Source organism: Engystomops pustulosus, chromosome 6 (genome assembly GCF_040894005.1).
Source record: "Engystomops pustulosus chromosome 6, aEngPut4.maternal, whole genome shotgun sequence".
Lineage (NCBI taxonomy): Eukaryota > Metazoa > Chordata > Amphibia > Anura > Leptodactylidae > Engystomops > Engystomops pustulosus.
In genome coordinates this window covers 4,991,777-5,010,992 of record NC_092416.1, presented here as the reverse complement: position 1 = coordinate 5,010,992, position 19,216 = coordinate 4,991,777, and the positions used below count along the sequence as shown (strand labels likewise).

The 19,216-nt window shown below is 49.5% G+C and overlaps 1 protein-coding gene across 5 annotated transcripts in view; it reads right to left on the bottom strand.

Annotated features, from left to right (window-relative positions):
* The window catches only part of PHLDB3 (pleckstrin homology like domain family B member 3), a 60,010-nt gene that overhangs the window by 15,555 nt on the left and 25,239 nt on the right, over nt 1-19,216 (bottom strand). For 4 of the 5 annotated variants that reach the window (XM_072113812.1, XM_072113813.1, XM_072113811.1 and 1 more), the window contains 6 exons: nt 15,277-15,387; nt 13,555-13,638; nt 6,697-6,753; nt 5,042-5,132; nt 4,748-4,934; nt 4,596-4,674 (listed from right to left, as the gene is read on the bottom strand). In XM_072113812.1, coding sequence (XP_071969913.1) covers nt 4,596-4,674; nt 4,748-4,934; nt 5,042-5,132; nt 6,697-6,753; nt 13,555-13,638; nt 15,277-15,387 — 609 coding nt within the window. The remainder of the gene's footprint in view (nt 1-4,595; nt 4,675-4,747; nt 4,935-5,041; nt 5,133-6,696; nt 6,754-13,554; nt 13,639-15,276; nt 15,388-19,216) is intronic. The other variant, XM_072113814.1, reaches the window with a different exon arrangement.

Here is a 19,216-nt window from a genome sequence, read left to right as displayed (position 1 = left end):
GCTGACCCCTGACCACTGCTGGCTATGATAGAAAGGTGTCAGGACACACAGGACATGGCAGCTCGCTGTGTATGGGGGGTGTAGTCACAGAGGGGTCAGAGCACCCATGCTGACCCCTGACCACTGCTGGCTATGATAGAAAGGTGTCAGGACACAGGACATGGCAGCTCTCTGTGTATGGGGGTGTAGTCACAGAGGGGTCAGAGCACCCATGCTGACCCCTGACCACTGCTGGCTATGATAGAAAGGTGTCAGGACACACAGGACATGGCAGCTCACTGTGTATGGGGGTGTAGTCACAGAGGGGTCAGAGCGCCCATGCTTACCCCTGACCAGTGCTGGCTATGATAGAAAGGTGTCAGGACACACAGGACATGGCAGCTCGCTGTGTATGGGGGGTGTAGTCACAGAGGGGTCAGAGCACCCATGCTGACCCCTGACCACTGCTGGCTATGATAGAAAGGTGTCAGGACACACAGGACATGGCAGCTCGCTGTGTATGGGGGGTGTAGTCACAGAGGGGTCAGAGCGCCCATGCTGACCCCTGACCACTGCTGGCTATGATAGAAAGGTGTCAGGACACACAGGACATGGCAGCTCGCTGTGTATGGGGGTGTAGTCACAGAGGGGTCAGAGCGCCCATGCTGACCCCTGACCACTGCTGGCTATGATAGAAAGGGGTCAGGACACACAGGATATGGCAGCTCGCTGTGTATGGGGGGTGTAGTCACAGAGGGGCCAGAGCGCCCATGCTGACCCCTGACCACTGCTGGCTATGATAGAAAGGTGTCAGGACACACAGGACATGGCAGCTCGCTGTGTATGGGGGGTGTAGTCACAGAGGGGTCAGAGCGCCAATGCTGACCCCTGACCACTGCTGGCTATGATAGAGAGGTGTCAGGACACACAGGACATGGCAGCTCGCTGTGTATGGGGGGTGTAGTCACAGAGAGGTCAGAGCGCCCATGCTGACCCCTGACCACTGCTGGCTATGATAGAAAGGTGTCAGGACACACAGGACATGGCAGCTCGCTGTGTATGGGGGGTGTAGTCACAGAGGGGTCAGAGCACCCATGCTGACCCCTGACCACTGCTGGCTATGATAGAAAGGTGTCAGGACACAGGACATGGCAGCTCGCTGTGTATGGGGGGGTAGTCACAGAGGGGTCAGAGCGCCAATGCTGACCCCTGACCACTGCTGGCTATGATAGAGAGGTGTCAGGACACACAGGACATGGCAGCTCGCTGTGTATGGGGGGTGTAGTCACAGAGAGGTCAGAGCGCCCATGCTGACCCCTGACCACTGCTGGCTATGATAGAAAGGTGTCAGGACACACAGGACATGGCAGCTCGCTGTGTATGGGGGGTGTAGTCACAGAGGGGTCAGAGCACCCATGCTGACCCCTGACCACTGCTGGCTATGATAGAAAGGTGTCAGGACACACAGGACATGGCAGCTCGCTGTGTATGGGGGGTGTAGTCACAGAGAGGTCAGAGCGCCCATGCTGACCCCTGACCACTGCTGGCTATGATAGAAAGGTATCAGGACACAGGACATGGCAGCTCGCTGTGTATGGGGGGTGTAGTCACAGAGGGGTCAGAGCGCCCATGCTGACCCCTGACCCCTGCTGGCTATGATAGAAAGGTGTCAGGACACACAGGACATGGCAGCTCGCTGTGTATGGGGGGTGTAGTCACAGAGAGGTCAGAGCACCCATGCTGACCCCTGACCACTGCTGGCTATGATAGAAAGGTGTCAGGACACACAGGACATGGCAGCTCGCTGTGTATGGGGGGTGTAGTCACAGAGGGGTCAGAGCGCCCATGCTGACCCCTAACCACTGCTGGCTATGATAGAAAGGTGTCAGGATACACAGGACATGGCAGCTCGCTGTGTATGGGGGATGTAGTCACAGAGAGGTCAGAGCGCCCATGCTGACCCCTGACCACTGCTGGCTATGATAGAAAGGTGTCAGGACACACAGGACATGGCAGCTCGCTGTGTATGGGGGTGTAGTCACAGAGGGGTCAGAGCGCCCATGCTGACCCCTGACCACTGCTGGCTATGATAGAAAGGTGTCAGGACACACAGGACATGGCAGCTCGCTGTGTATGGGGGGTGTAGTCACAGAGGGGTCAGAGCTCCCATGCTGACCCCTGACCACTGCTGGCTATGATAGAAAGGTATCAGGACACAGGACATGGCAGCTCGCTGTGTATGGGGGGTGTAGTCACAGAGGGGTCAGAGCACCCATGCTGACCCCTGACCACTGCTGGCTATGATAGAAAGGTGTCAGGACACACAGGACATGGCAGCTCGCTGTGTATGGGGGGTGTAGTCACAGAGAGGTCAGAGCGCCCATGCTGACCCCTGACCACTGCTGGCTATGATAGAAAGGTGTCAGGACACACAGGACATGGCAGCTCGCTGTGTATGGGGGTGTAGTCACAGAGGGGTCAGAGCGCCCATGCTGACCCCTGACCACTGCTGGCTATGATAGAAAGGTGTCAGGACACACAGGACATGGCAGCTCGCTGTGTATGGGGGGTGTAGTCACAGAGGGGTCAGAGCTCCCATGCTGACCCCTGACCACTGCTGGCTATGATAGAAAGGTATCAGGACACAGGACATGGCAGCTCGCTGTGTATGGGGGGTGTAGTCACAGAGGGGTCAGAGCGCCCATGCTGACCCCTGACGGCTATGATAGAAAGGTGTCAGGACACACAGGACATGGCAGCTCGCTGTGTATGGGGGGTGTAGTCACAGAGGGGTCAGAGCGCCCATGCTGACCCCTGACCACTGCTGGCTATGATAGAAAGGTGTCAGGACACACAGGACATGGCAGCTCGCTGTGTATGGGGGTGTAGTCACAGAGGGGTCAGAGCACCCATGCTGACCCCTGACCACTGCTGGCTATGATAGAAAGGTGTCAGGACACACAGGATATGGCAGCTCGCTGTGTATGGGGGTGTAGTCACAGAGGGGTCAGAGCGCCCATGCTGACCCCTGACCACTGCTGGCTATGATAGAAAGGTGTCAGGACACACAGGACATGGCAGCTCGCTGTGTATGGGGGTGTAGTCACAGAGGGGTCAGAGCACCCATGCTGACCCCTGACCACTGCTGGCTATGATAGAAAGGTGTCAGGACACACAGGACATGGCAGCTCGCTGTGTATGGGGGTGTAGTCACAGAGGGGTCAGAGCGCCCATGCTGACCCCTGACCACTGCTGGCTATAATAGAAGGGTGTCAGGACACACAGGACATGGCAGCTCGCTGTGTATGGTGGGTGTAGTCACAGAGGGGTCAGAGCACCCATGCTGATCTCTGACCACTGCTGGCTATGATAGAAAGGTGTCAGGACACAGGACATGGCAGCTCGCTGTGTATGGGGGGTGTAGTCACAGAGGGGTCAGAGCGCCCATGCTGACCCCTGACCACTGCTGGCTATGATAGAAAGGTGTCAGGACACAGGACATGGCAGCTCGCTGTGTATGGGGGTGTAGTCACAGAGGGGTCAGAGCGCCCATGCTGACCCCTGACCACTGCTGGCTATGATAGAAAGGTGTCAGGACACACAGGACATGGCAGCTCGCTGTGTATGGGGGTGTAGTCACAGAGGGGTCAGAGCACCCATGCTGACCCCTGACCACTGCTGGCTATGATAGAAAGGTGTCAGGACACACAGGACATGGCAGCTCGCTGTGTATGGGGGGTGTAGTCACAGAGGGGTCAGAGCGCCCATGCAGACCCCTGACCACTGCTGGCTATGATAGAAAGGTGTCAGGACACACAGGACATGGCAGCTCGCTGTGTATGGGGGGTGTAGTCACAGAGGGGTCAGAGCACCCATGCTGACCCCTGACCACTGCTGGCTATGATAGAAAGGTGTCAGGACACACAGGACATGGCAGCTCACTGTGTATGGGGGGTGTAGTCACAGAGGGGTCAGAGCGCCCATGCTGACCCCTGACCACTGCTGGCTATGATAGGAAGGTGTCAGGACACTCAGGACATGGCAGCTCGCTGTGTATGGGGGGTGTAGTCACAGAGGGGTCAGAGCACCCATGCTGACCCCTGACCACTGCTGGCTATGATAGGAAGGTGTCAGGACACACAGGACATGGCAGCTCGCTGTGTATGGGGGGTGTAGTCACAGAGGGGTCAGAGCGCCCATGCTGACCCCTGACCACTGCTGGCTATGATAGAAAGGTGTCAGGACACACAGGACATGGCAGCTCGCTGTGTATGGGGGGTGTAGTCACAGAGGGGTCAGAGCGCCCATGCTGACCCCTGACCACTGCTGGCTATGATAGAAAGGTGTCAGGACACAGGACATGGCAGCTCGCTGTGTATGGGGGATGTAGTCACAGAGAGGTCAGAGCGCCCATGCTGACCCCTGACCACTGCTGGCTATGGTAGAAAGGTGTCAGGACACACAGGACATAGCAGCTCGCTGTGTATGGGGGGTGTAGTCACAGAGGGGTCAGTGCGCCCATGCTGACCCCTATATATTGAGAGTCTGAGAACACTATAATATTGGGGGATTCGGGTCCTGGAGCTTGGTTAGTTATGCTGTATATCACTACTCACCCTGGCCTTCAGGAGGCGCTCTTTCTCTGCCATGGCCTCCAGCAGCTGGCGCTCCATCTCTGCGATCTTCGGTAATGGTCTATAGAGGAGGGAGATGTCATTGCAGATACAATAAGGCAGATGATGAAGGTGAGGACAGGTGAGACACCTACCTGTATGTTAGAGGCAGCCTGGGTGCGACGCTCTGCAGCCTCCCTCCGCACGACCTTCTGTCGTCACCCTGAAGATTGCGGTTCCTTGTGAATTGAAGATTTGGGCTGATGGCTAATGCGATCTTCCCGCCAGAACTACTGGAGGACACAGCGAGATGCAGAGCCAGGCCGGCGCCCTCCAGACAAGCTGCAAGACCACGGGGGACAAGTGTCACACAGCAAATATAGGATCCTACGGATGTGATTCCACTTCACTGACAGCAAGCAGAGATCTTACTAATGGTGAGAACTTACTGTTTCCGTGCAGTGACACTGGGCGGTCAGACTGTCGCACAAATGTGGCGTTTCCTCTTCTCCTGGGAAGGCTGGCCGTCCTCTGGAGCCCCTAGTGGACGGGGGAGGAACATTGTAGTAAGGGGGGGGGAGATTTTGTGGAAAATTACCTAAAGGCATTGTCTAGAATGATAAAACACGAATCCTTTCCTCTACACAGCAGATGAATTATCAGGGTGATCGGATCTATACAGGGGGCGCTGTGATCTGGAAAGCAAAATGATTGGCAAAAATTCTCAAGGATTTGTCTGAATCCCAAATACAGGAGGATTGGAGTAATCACAGAAAGTCAGAATATCGGAGGGAAATTCCAACATTTACCAGAAGGGGGCAGCAGAGCGCAGTCACTGTAATCCTATGATCAACTACAATCACAGATTATACCATAGATTATATCACAGATTATACCATAGATTATACCATAGATTATACTATAGAGCAGTGGTGGCGAACCTATGGCACGGGTGCCAAAGGTGGCACTTAGAGCCATTTATGTGGGCACTCAGACCATTGCCCCAGGACAGAGTTCAACAAATCTTCCTGCAGTTCCAGGCAAAAGATGCTGCTCTCAGGGCTGTTTTAAAGTTGTTTGGAACTGTATGAAAAGTGAGAAGGTTTTGACAGAACTGCAATATCTTTGGATGTCCTCCTGCTGGACCCACTATTCTTCCTCTACAGAGACACACTGGAGAGAAACTACAAAGACAGTCTGAATTTGCCTTTCCTTTTTCTATTGTATTGGTGTCCTCAGGCGGCCGATATGATTGAAAGATTAGAAGAGCAGGGAGCAATAAGTTACTGCTTAAAATGCCATGTTGGCACTCCACAGTAAATAAGTGTATTTTTGTTGTAGTATGGGCACTCTGTCACCAAAAGGTTCGCCATCACTGCTATAGAGTCTCTCACAGATTTTACCATAGATTATACCATAGATTATACCATACATTATACTATAGAGTCTCTCACAGATTATACCATAGATTATACTATAGAGTGTATCACAGATTATACCATAGATTATACTATAGAGTGTATCACAGATTATACCATAGATTATACCATACATTATACTATAGAGTCTCTCACAGATTATACCATAGATTATACCATAGATTATACCATAGATTATACCATACATTATACTATAGAGTCTCTCACAGATTATACCATAGATTATACTATAGAGTGTATCACAGATTATACCATAGATTATACTATAGAGTGTATCACAGATTATACCATAGATTATACCATAGATTATACCATACATTATACTATAGAGTCTCTCACAGATTATACCATAGATTATACTATAGAGTGTATCACAGATTATACCATAGATTATACTATAGAGTGTATCACAGATTATACCATACATTATACCATACATTATACTATAGAGTGTATCACAGATTATACTATAGAGTGTATCACAGATTATACCATAGATTATACCATACATTATACTATAGAGTCTCTCACAGATTATACCATAGAGTGAAGTACAGATTGTCTCATAGATGGACATGTTGTGATGATGAATGATTTGTGAGGAGGGGGTCAGGAGGTCGCTATATAATATACATCACACACGTTCCTTTGGGGGGGGTACTCACTTTTGATTTGGAGGTGCGAGGTTTGGGCTTTGCAGTGAGCGCCACTAGGTTACATTCCTTGAGAACGAGCAGAGAGAAGGAAAGAAAAAGTTGAGCGGAGTATAAAAGAAGGCGAGAGGGAGAGCAGCTGCTATGGGGCCCGCAGTGTCAGGGGGCCCGGCACCCGACCTGCCACACTAAAGAGCAGAGGATGTGCACAGAATAATATGTGTATAACACTGCAAACTTCCACCAGCAGGGGGAGGGGACGGCAGGACACGGGTCTCATCTCTACTTCCCCCATGTGGGCAGCAGCTACAGACTGGATGAGGTTACATCTGTGACCTCTGACCCCCATGGGACAAGAAGACCGATATTTTATACATTATATATACACATCCAGTATATGAGTGTATAGATGTGATGTGAAAATGCTGTATGTGTATATATGTGTGATGTGTATATGTAATGTGTATATATGTGTGATGTGTATATATGTGTGATGTGTATATGTGATGTGTATATATATGTGATGTGTATATATGTGTGATGTGTATATATGTGTGATGTGTATATATGTGTGATGTGTATATATGTGATGTATATATAAATGATGTGTATATATGTGATGTGTATATATGTGATGTGTGCATATGTGATGTGTGCATATGTGATGTGTGCATATGTGATGTGTATATATGTGATGTGTATGTATGTGTGTATATGTGATGTGTATGTTCTGTATATGTGATGTGTATATGTGTGTATTTGCTGTATGTGTCTCAATATGCTGTATGTGTGTATATGTGATGTATATAAGCTTTATATGTGATGTGTATGTATGTGTTTATATGTGATGTGTATTTGCTGTATGTGTGTATAAGTGATGTGTATATGTGTGTATTTTCTGTATGTGTGTATATGTGATGTGTATATATGTGATGTGTGTATATATGTGATGTGTATATATGTGTGATGTGTATATATGTGTGATGTGTATATATGTGATGTGTGTATATGTGATGTATATATAAGTGATGTGTATATATGTGATGTGTATATATGTGATGTGTGCATATGTGATGTGTGCATATGTGATGTGTGCATATGTGATGTGTATATATGTGTGTATATGTGATGTGTATGTGCTGTATATGTGATGTGTATATATGTGATGTGTATATATGTGATGTATTTGCTGTATGTGTGTATATGTGATGTGTATATATGTGATGTGTTTGCTGTATGTGTGTATATGTGATGTGTATATATGTGATGTGTATATATGTGTGTATTTGCTGTATGTGTGTATATGTGATGTGTATACAAGTGATGTGTATATATGTGATGTGTTTGCTGTATGTGTGTATATGTGATGTTTATATATGTGTGTAAATATGTTGTGTGTATGGTGTATAAATACTGTACTTGTGTATATATATATATATGCTGTATGTTCTTAGCTGCACCCCTCTGTCTATGGTCTATGTAGAACGGGTGTTTGCTATTCTAAGTGGTTTCACTCTCCACTTTTCAGTACAATTGCCAAAACAAGCAGCGCACCAATGTAAAAAAGAAATGTGGGCACTTTATTCACCCAATTGCTACATTCTTTGGCAATTATATGCTACATATCTGTGTGTGCGCGTATATGCGATTGTGTATTGTACTGTCTGTGTGTGCGTGTATATGGCGTGTATATGCGATTGTGTATTGTACTGTCTGTGTGTGCGTGTATATGGCGTGTATATGCGATTGTGTATTGTACTGTCTGTGTGTGCGTGTATATGGCGTGTATATGCGATTGTGTATTGTACTGTCTGTGTGTGCGTGTATATGGCGTGTATATGCGATTGTGTATTGTACTGTCTGTGTGTGCGTGTATATGGCGTGTATATGCGATTGTGTATTGTACTGTCTGTGTGTGCGTGTATATGGCGTGTATATGCGATTGTGTATTGTACTGTCTGTGTGTGCGTGTATATGGCGTGTATATGCGATTGTGTATTGTACTGTCTGTGTGTGCGTGTATATGGCGTGTATATGCGATTGTGTATTGTACTGTCTGTGTGTGCGTGTATATGGCGTGTATATGCGATTGTGTATTGTACTGTCTGTGTGTGCGTGTATATGGCGTGTATATGCGATTGTGTATTGTACTGTCTGTGTGTGCGTGTATATGGCGTGTATATGCGATTGTGTATTGTACTGTCTGTGTGTGCGTGTATATGGCGTGTATATGCGATTGTGTATTGTACTGTCTGTGTGTGCGTGTATATGGCGTGTATATGCGATTGTGTATTGTACTGTCTGTGTGTGCGTGTATATGGCGTGTATATGCGATTGTGTATTGTACTGTCTGTGTGTGCGTGTATATGGCGTGTATATGCGATTGTGTATTGTACTGTCTGTGTGTGCGTGTATATGGCGTGTATATGCGATTGTGTATTGTACTGTCTGTGTGTGCGTGTATATGGCGTGTATATGCGATTGTGTATTGTACTGTCTGTGTGTGCGTGTATATGGCGTGTATATGCGATTGTGTATTGTACTGTCTGTGTGTGCGTGTATATGGCGTGTATATGCGATTGTGTATTGTACTGTCTGTGTGTGCGTGTATATGGCGTGTATATGCGATTGTGTATTGTACTGTCTGTGTGTGCGTGTATATGGCGTGTATATGCGATTGTGTATTGTACTGTCTGTGTGTGCGTGTATATGGCGTGTATATGCGATTGTGTATTGTACTGTCTGTGTGTGCGTGTATATGGCGTGTATATGCGATTGTGTATTGTACTGTCTGTGTGTGCGTGTATATGGCGTGTATATGCGATTGTGTATTGTACTGTCTGTGTGTGCGTGTATATGGCGTGTATATGCGATTGTGTATTGTACTGTCTGTGTGTGCGTGTATATGGCGTGTATATGCGATTGTGTATTGTACTGTCTGTGTGTGCGTGTATATGGCGTGTATATGCGATTGTGTATTGTACTGTCTGTGTGTGCGTGTATATGGCGTGTATATGCGATTGTGTATTGTACTGTCTGTGTGTGCGTGTATATGGCGTGTATATGCGATTGTGTATTGTACTGTCTGTGTGTGCGTGTATATGGCGTGTATATGCGATTGTGTATTGTACTGTCTGTGTGTGCGTGTATATGGCGTGTATATGCGATTGTGTATTGTACTGTCTGTGTGTGCGTGTATATGGCGTGTATATGCGATTGTGTATTGTACTGTCTGTGTGTGCGTGTATATGGCGTGTATATGCGATTGTGTATTGTACTGTCTGTGTGTGCGTGTATATGGCGTGTATATGCGATTGTGTATTGTACTGTCTGTGTGTGCGTGTATATGGCGTGTATATGCGATTGTGTATTGTACTGTCTGTGTGTGCGTGTATATGGCGTGTATATGCGATTGTGTATTGTACTGTCTGTGTGTGCGTGTATATGGCGTGTATATGCGATTGTGTATTGTACTGTAGGCGTGTGCGTGTATATGGCGTGTATATGCGATTGTGTATTGTACTGTAGGCGTGTGCGTGTATATGGCGTGTATATGCGATTGTGTATTGTACTGTAGGCGTGTGCGTGTATATGGCGTGTATATGCGATTGTGTATTGTACTGTATGCGTGTGCGTGTATATGGCGTGTATATGCGATTGTGTATTGTACTGTGTGCGTGTGCGTGTATATGGCGTGTATATGCGATTGTGTATTGTACTGTGTGCGTGTATATGCGATTGTGTATTGTACTGTGTGCGTGTGCGTGTATATGCGATTGTGTATTGTACTGTATGCGTGTGCGTGTATATGGCGTGTATATGCGATTGTGTATTGTACTGTATGCGTGTGCGTGTATATGGCGTGTATATGCGATTGTGTATTGTACTGTATGCGTGTGCGTGTATATGGCGTGTATATGCGATTGTGTATTGTACTGTATGCGTGTGCGTGTATATGGCGTGTATATGCGATTGTGTATTGTACTGTATGCGTGTGCGTGTGCGTGTATATGGCGTGTATATGCGATTGTGTATTGTACTGTATGTATGTGTGTGTATATGGCGTGTATATGTGATTGTGTATTGTACTGTATGTATGTGTGTGTATATGGCGTGTATATGTGATTGTGTATTGTACTGTATGTATGTGTGTGTATATGGCGTGTATATGTGATTGTGTATTGTACTGTATGTATGTGTGTATATGATGTGTATATGTGATTGTGTATTGTACTGTATGTATGTGTGTGTATATGGCGTGTATATGTGATTGTGTATTGTACTGTATGTATGTGTGTATATGATGTGTATATGTGATTGTGTATTGTACTGTATGTATGTGTGTATATGATGTGTATATGTGATTGTGTATTGTACTGTATGTATGTGTGTGTATATGGCGTGTATATGTGATTGTGTATTGTACTGTATGTATGTGTGTATATGATGTGTATATGTGATTGTGTATTGTACTGTATGTATGTGTGTATATGATGTGTATATGTGATTGTGTATTGTACTATATGTATGTGTGTATATGGTGTGTATATGTGATTGTGTATTGTACTGTATGTATGTGTGTATATGATGTGTATATGTGATTGTGTATTGTACTGTATGTATGTGTGTATATGATGTGTATATGTGATTGTGTATTGTACTGTATGTATGTGTGTATATGATGTGTATATGTGATTGTGTATTGTACTATATGTATGTGTGTATATGTGATTGTGTATTGTACTGTATGTATGTGTGTATATGATGTGTATATGTGATTGTGTATTGTACTGTATGTATGTGTGTATATGATGTGTATATGTGATTGTGTATTGTACTGTATGTATGTGTGTATATGATGTGTATATGTGATTGTGTATTGTACTGTATGTATGTGTGTATATGATGTGTATATGTGATTGTGTATTGTACTGTATGTATGTGTGTGTATATGGCGTGTATATGTGATTGTGTATTGTACTGTATGTATGTGTGTATATGATGTGTATATGTGATTGTGTATTGTACTGTATGTATGTGTGTATATGATGTGTATATGTGATTGTGTATTGTACTATATGTATGTGTGTATATGGTGTGTATATGTGATTGTGTATTGTACTGTATGTATGTGTGTATATGATGTGTATATGTGATTGTGTATTGTACTGTATGTATGTGTGTATATGATGTGTATATGTGATTGTGTATTGTACTATATGTATGTGTGTATATGTGATTGTGTATTGTACTGTATGTATGTGTGTATATGATGTGTATATGTGATTGTGTATTGTACTATATGTTTGTGTGTATATGTGATTGTGTATTGTACTGTATGTATGTGTGTATATGATGTGTATATGTGATTGTGTATTGTACTGTATGTATGTGTGTATATGATGTGTATATGTGATTGTGTATTGTACTGTATGTATGTGTGTGTATATGGCGTGTATATGTGATTGTGTATTGTACTGTATGTATGTGTGTATATTCTCTATGTATAAGTGTATGACTGTAAATATGAGTTATAAATGGTTGCGCATGAGTGTATCAAAGTGTGTAACAATGTATATATGAGTGCTTAGAGCCGTATGTGTGTATATAAGTATATAAATGTGTGCATGCAGGAGCCTGCTATGGGGCCCTGCCTCTTCCAGTCACGCCCCTGACCCTGAGGAGGGGGAGATAAGACCCTGAGGGAGGGTGATAGGGCCCCGAGGGAGAATATAGGACCTAGAGGAGAGGGATAGCATCCTGAGGGATGATAGGACCTAGAGGAGAGGGATAGCATCCTGAGGGATCATAGGACCTAGAGGAGAGGGATAGCATCCTGAGGGATGATAGAACCGTGAGGGAGGGGATAGGTCCCTTAAGGGGTTGGCAGGACTCTGAGAAGAGGGGAAAGGACCCTGAGGGAGAGGATAGGACCCTTAAGGGGGTTGTAGGACCCTGAGGCGGAGGGGAAAGGACCCTGAGGCAGAGGGGAAAGGACCCTGAGGCGGAGGGGAAAGGACCCTGAGGCGGAGGGGAAAGGACCCTGAGGCGGAGGGGAAAGGACCCTGAGGCGGAGGGGAAAGGACCCTGAGGCGGTGGGGAAAGGACCCTGAGGCGGTGGGGAAAGGACCCTGAGGCGGAGGGGAAAGGACCCTGAGGCGGAGGGGATAGGACCCTGAGGAGGAGGGGATAGGACCCTGAGGAGGAGGGGATAGGACCCTGAGGAGGAGGGGATAGGACCCTGAGCAGGAGGGGAAAGGACCCTGAGGAGGAGGGGAAAGGACCCTGAGGAGGAGGGGATAGGACCCTGAGGAGCAGGGTAGGACCCTGAGGAGGAAGGGAAAGGACCCTGAGGAGGAGGGGAAAGGACCCTGAGGAGGAGGGGAAAGGACCCTGAGGAGGAGGGGAAAGGACCCTGAGGAGGAAGGGAAAGGACCCTGAGGAGGAAGGGAAAGGACCCTGAGGAGGAGGGGAAAGGACCCTGAGGAGGAGGGGAAAGGACCCTGAGGAGGAGGGGAAAGGACCCTGAGGAGGTGGGGAAAGGACCCTGAGGAGGAGGGGAAAGGACCCTGAGGAGGAGGGGAAAGGACCCTGAGGAGGAGGGGAAAGGACCCTGAGGAGGAGGGGAAAGGACCCTGAGGAGGAGGGGAAAGGACCCTGAGGAGGTGGGGAAAGGACCCTGAGGAGGAGGGGAAAGGACCCTGAGGAGGAGGGGAAAGGACCCTGAGGAGGAGGGCAAAGGACCCTGAGCAGGAGGGGAAAGGACGCTGAGAGAGGTGATGGTAAATAAGGGAGGATGATGGAGGGATGATGGAGGGATGGGGGAGGGCTGGGGACACACCAGTCATGTGTACATTATATATTACTCACTTTTTTGGGGGACCCCTCCTTCCCGTCTTGTTGGTCGGGGCTGTTCCCGCTCAGTGCGCTGAGAGCGAGGAGACGATCCTTCTCCTGGAAAGTAATCAGGGTCTTAGAATTAGAATCAGTCACTTGATCAGTGTTACACACAGCGCCCTCACCCCCGGTGTGGAGGAGCCCGGCATTACATGGCCAATAAGACCCATGTCACACTGCATTCTACTGTGGGATGTGCGGTGGTCCCGTGATTTCCTGGGGTCTCATCTGACAGCAGGTGGGGAGACCCTGTAATATGCAGCCATTTACAGTCATCCACATGCAGCTACTTCTCTGCCATGTTACTATAGGGAGCAGACTCAGCTGTCCTGATACAAAGCTCCAAACCCCCTGCACAACACAGAAGTGGATAATGCATGGGATAGTGGAGCAGCAGTCTGCTAACACATTGTGCTGACACCTCAGCTCTCTATGGTGCTGGCAGCTCTCCCAGGCCGGGGGTGTGATCGCCCGCTGCCAGGGATCTGGGCTGTGATCCCATTCATTCAGTAATAGGATTAAGGTGGAGGAGATCACTGAATCCTGACACAGGGGGAGAGCAGCCAATACACCTCCTCCTCCTCCAGGCTCCTCTGTCCTCCTCCAGACCCCTCTGTCCTCCTCCTCCTCCACGCTCCTCTGTCCTCCTCCTCCTCCACGCTCCTCTGTCCTCCTCCTCCTCCACGCTCCTCTGTCCTCCTCCTCCTCCAGGCTCCTCTGTCCTCCTCCTCCTCCAGGCTCCTCTGTCCTCCTCCAGACCCCTCTGTCCTCCTCCAGACCCCTCTGTCCTCCTCCTCCTCCAGACCCCTCTGTCCTCCTCCTCCTCCAGACCCCTCTGTCCTCCTCCTCCTCCAGACCCCTCTGTCCTCCTCCTCCTCCAGACCCCTCTGTCCTCCTCCTCCTCCAGACTCCTCTGTCCTCCTCCTCCTCCAGACCCCTCTGTCCTCCTCCTCCTCCAGACTCCTCTGTCCTCCTCCTCCTCCAGACTCCTCTGTCCTCCTCCTCCTCCAGACTCCTCTGTCCTCCTCCTCCTCCTCCAGACTCCTCTGTCCTCCTCCTCCTCCTCCAGTCCCCTCTGCCCTCCTCCTCCTCCAGACCCCTCTGTCCTCCTCCTCCTCCAGACCCCTCTGTCCTCCTCCTCCTCCAGACCCCTCTGTCCTCCTCCTCCTCCAGACCCCTCTGTCCTCCTCCTCCTCCAGGCTCCTCTGTCCTCCTCCTCCTCCTGGCTCCTCTGTCCTCCTCCAGGCTCCTCTGTCCTCCTCCTCCTCCAGGCTCCTCTGTCCTCCTCCTCCTCCAGGCTCCTCTGTCCTCCTCCTCCAGACTCCTCTGTCCTCCTCCTCCAGACTCCTCTGTCCTCCTCCTCCAGACCCCTCTGTCCTCCTCCTCCAGACCCCTCTGTCCTCCTCCTCCAGACCCCTCTGTCCTCCTCCTCCAGACCCCTCTGTCCTCCTCCTCCAGACCCCTCTGTCCTCCTCCTCCAGACCCCTCTGTCCTCCTCCTCCAGACCCCTCTGTCCTCCTCCTCCAGACCCCTCTGTCCTCCTCCTCCAGACCCCTCTGTCCTCCTCCTCCAGACCCCTCTGTCCTCCTCCTCCAGACCCCTCTGTCCTCCTCCTCCAGACCCCTCTGTCCTCCTCCTCCAGACTCCTCTGTCCTCCTCCTCCAGACTCCTCTGTATACGTCCCATGTGCTGTACCTTATTCAGAGATTGGAAGACACGTGTGTTCTCCTCGCTTATCCTCAGCCTCTCTGCCTGCGCTTGCTCCTCTGCGTTGCGCACCTGCTCCTCCAGACGTAGCACCTTGTCCTGTAAGACAAAACGTTGCGGTTAATCTCGGTTATGGTTCCCCCTTCCTCTCCTGCAGAACATGTCGGAGTTGCATCTGCATAATCAGCAATACAAACGGTAATCCTCTGAGGGGCTTATTGTCCTCTTGTGGAGTTCATTCTGTCTCTGAGATCTGCTTCTAGGACAGGTTCTGGGAGATCTATCGGGTTTGGGCTCTTACCTTCCTCTTGTTGAGGTCGTTCTGCTTCTGGGACAGGTTCTGGGAGAGCTATCGGGTTTGGGCTCTTACCTTCCTCTTGTTGAGGTCGTTCTGCTTCTGGGGCAGGTTCTGGGAGAGCTATCGGGTTTGGGCTCTTACCTTCCTCTTGTTAAGGTTGTTCTGCTTCTGGGACAGGTTCTGGGAGATCTATCGGGTTTGGGCTCTTACCTTCCCTTTGTTGAGGTCGTTCTGCTTCTGGGACAGGTTCTGGGAGAGCTATCGGGTTTGGGCTCTTACCTTCCTCTTGTTGAGGTCGTTCTGCTTCTGGGACAGGTTCTGGGAGAGCTATCGGGTTTGGGCTCTTACCTTCCTCTTGTTGAGGTTGTTCTGATTCTGGGGCAGGTTCTGGGAGAGCTATCGGGTTTGGGCTCTTACCTTCCTCTTGTTAAGGTTGTTCTGCTTCTGGGACAGGTTCTGGGAGATCTATCGGGTTTGGGCTCTTACCTTCCTTTTGTTGAGGTCGTTCTGCTTCTGGGACAGGTTCTGGGAGAGCTATCGGGTTTGGGCTCTTACCTTCCTCTTGTTGAGGTCGTTCTGCTTCTGGGACAGGTTCTGGGAGAGCTATCGGGTTTGGGCTCTTACCTTCCTCTTGTTGAGGTCGTTCTGCTTCTGGGACAGGTTCTGGGAGAGCTATCGGGTTTGGGCTCTTACCCTCCTCTTGTTGAGGTCGTTCTGCTTCTGGGACAGGTTCTGGGAGATCTATCGGGTTTGGGCTCTTACCTTCCTCTAGTTAAGGTTGTTCTGCTTCTGGGACAGGTTCTGGGAGAGCTATCGGGTTTGGGCTCTTACCTTCCTCTTGTTGAGGTCGTTCTGCTTCTGGGACAGGTTCTGGGAGAGCTATCGGGTTTGGGCTCTTACCTTCCTCTTGTTGAGGTCGTTCTGCTTCTGGGGCAGGTTCTGGGAGAGCTATCGGGTTTGGGCTCTTACCTTCCTCTTGTTGAGGTTGTTCTGCTTCTGGGACAGGTTCTGGGAGAGCTATCGGGTTTGGGCTCTTACCTTCCTCTTGTTGAGGTCGTTCTGCTTCTGGGACAGGTTCTGGGAGATCTATCGGGTTTGGGCTCTTACCTTCCTCTTGTTGAGGTCGTTCTGCTTCTGGGACAGGTTCTGGGAGATCTATCGGGTTTGGGCTCTTACCTTCCTCTTGTTGAGGTCGTTCTGCTTCTGGGGCAGGTTCTGGGAGATCTATCGGGTTTGGGCTCTTACCTTCCTCTTGTTGAGGTCGTTCTGCTTCTGGGACAGGTTCTGGGAGAGCTATCGGGTTTGGGCTCTTACCTTCCTCTTGTTGAGGTCGTTCTGCTTCTGGGACAGGTTCTGGGAGAGCTATCGGGTTTGGGCTCTTACCTTCCTCTTGTTGAGGTCGTTCTGCTTCTGGGACAGGTTCTGGGAGATCTATCGGGTTTGGGCTCTTACCTTCCTCTTGTTGAGGTCGTTCTGCTTCTGGGACAGGTTCTGGGAGATCTATCGGGTTTGGGCTCTTACCTTCCTCTTGTTGAGGTCGTTCTGCTTCTGGGGCAGGTTCTGGGAGATCTATCGGGTTTGGGCTCTTACCTTCCTCTTGTTGAGGTCGTTCTGCTTCTGGGACAGGTTCTGGGAGAGCTATCGGGTTTGGGCTCTTACCTTCCTCTTGTTGAGGTCGTTCTGCTTCTGGGACAGGTTCTGGGAGAGCTATCGGGTTTGGGCTCTTACCTTCCTCTTGTTGAGGTCGTTCTGCTTCTGGGGCAGGTTCTGGGAGAGCTATCGGGTTTGGGCTCTTACCTTCCTCTTGTTAAGGTTGTTCTGCTTCTGGGACAGGTTCTGGGAGATCTATCGGGTTTGGGCTCTTACCTTCCCTTTGTTGAGGTCGTTCTGCTTCTGGGACAGGTTCTGGGAGAGCTATCGGGTTTGGGCTCTTACCTTCCTCTTGTTGAGGTCGTTCTGCTTCTGGGACAGGTTCTGGGAGAGCTATCGGGTTTGGGCTCTTACCTTCCTCTTGTTGAGGTCGTTCTGCTTCTGGGGCAGGTTCTGGGAGAGCTATCGGGTTTGGGCTCTTACCTTCCTCTTGTTAAGGTTGTTCTGCTTCTGGGACAGGTTCTGGGAGATCTATCGGGTTTGGGCTCTTACCTTCCCTTTGTTGAGGTCGTTCTGCTTCTGGGACAGGTTCTGGGAGAGCTATCGGGTTTGGGCTCTTACCTTCCTCTTGTTGAGGTCGTTCTGCTTCTGGGACAGGTTCTGGGAGAGCTATCGGGTTTGGGCTCTTACCTTCCTCTTGTTGAGGTTGTTCTGATTCTGGGGCAGGTTCTGGGAGAGCTATCGGGTTTGGGCTCTTACCTTCCTCTTGTTAAGGTTGTTCTGCTTCTGGGACAGGTTCTGGGAGATCTATCGGGTTTGGGCTCTTACCTTCCTTTTGTTGAGGTCGTTCTGCTTCTGGGACAGGTTCTGGGAGAGCTATCGGGTTTGGGCTCTTACCTTCCTCTTGTTGAGGTCGTTCTGCTTCTGGGACAGGTTCTGGGAGAGCTATCGGGTTTGGGCTCTTACCTTCCTCTTGTTGAGGTCGTTCTGCTTCTGGGACAGGTTCTGGGAGAGCTATCGGGTTTGGGCTCTTACCCTCCTCTTGTTGAGGTCGTTCTGCTTCTGGGACAGGTTCTGGGAGATCTATCGGGTTTGGGCTCTTACCTTCCTCTAGTTAAGGTTGTTCTGCTTCTGGGACAGGTTCTGGGAGAGCTATCGGGTTTGGGCTCTTACCTTCCTCTTGTTGAGGTCGTTCTGCTTCTGGGACAGGTTCTGGGAGAGCTATCGGGTTTGGGCTCTTACCTTCCTCTTGTTGAGGTCGTTCTGCTTCTGGGGCAGGTTCTGGGAGAGCTATCGGGTTTGGGCTCTTACCTTCCTCTTGTTGAGGTTGTTCTGCTTCTGGGACAGGTTCTGGGAGAGCTATCGGGTTTGGGCTCTTACCTTCCTCTTGTTGAGGTCGTTCTGCTTCTGGGACAGGTTCTGGGAGATCTATCGGGTTTGGGCTCTTACCTTCCTCTTGTTGAGGTCGTTCTGCTTCTGGGACAGGTTCTGGGAGATCTATCGGGTTTGGGCTCTTACCTTCCTCTTGTTGAGGTCGTTCTGCTTCTGGGGCAGGTTCTGGGAGATCTATCGGGTTTGGGCTCTTACCTTCCTCTTGTTGAGGTCGTTCTGCTTCTGGGACAGGTTCTGGGAGAGCTATCGGGTTTGGGCTCTTACCTTCCTCTTGTTGAGGTCGTTCTGCTTCTGGGACAGGTTCTGGGAGAGCTATCGGGTTTGGGCTCTTACCTTCCTCTTGTTGAGGTCGTTCTGCTTCTGGGACAGGTTCTGGGAGATCTATCGGGTTTGGGCTCTTACCTTCCTCTTGTTGAGGTCGTTCTGCTTCTGGGACAGGTTCTGGGAGATCTATCGGGTTTGGGCTCTTACCTTCCTCTTGTTGAGGTCGTTCTGCTTCTGGGGCAGGTTCTGGGAGATCTATCGGGTTTGGGCTCTTACCTTCCTCTTGTTGAGGTCGTTCTGCTTCTGGGACAGGTTCTGGGAGAGCTATCGGGTTTGGGCTCTTACCTTCCTCTTGTTGAGGTCGTTCTGCTTCTGGGACAGGTT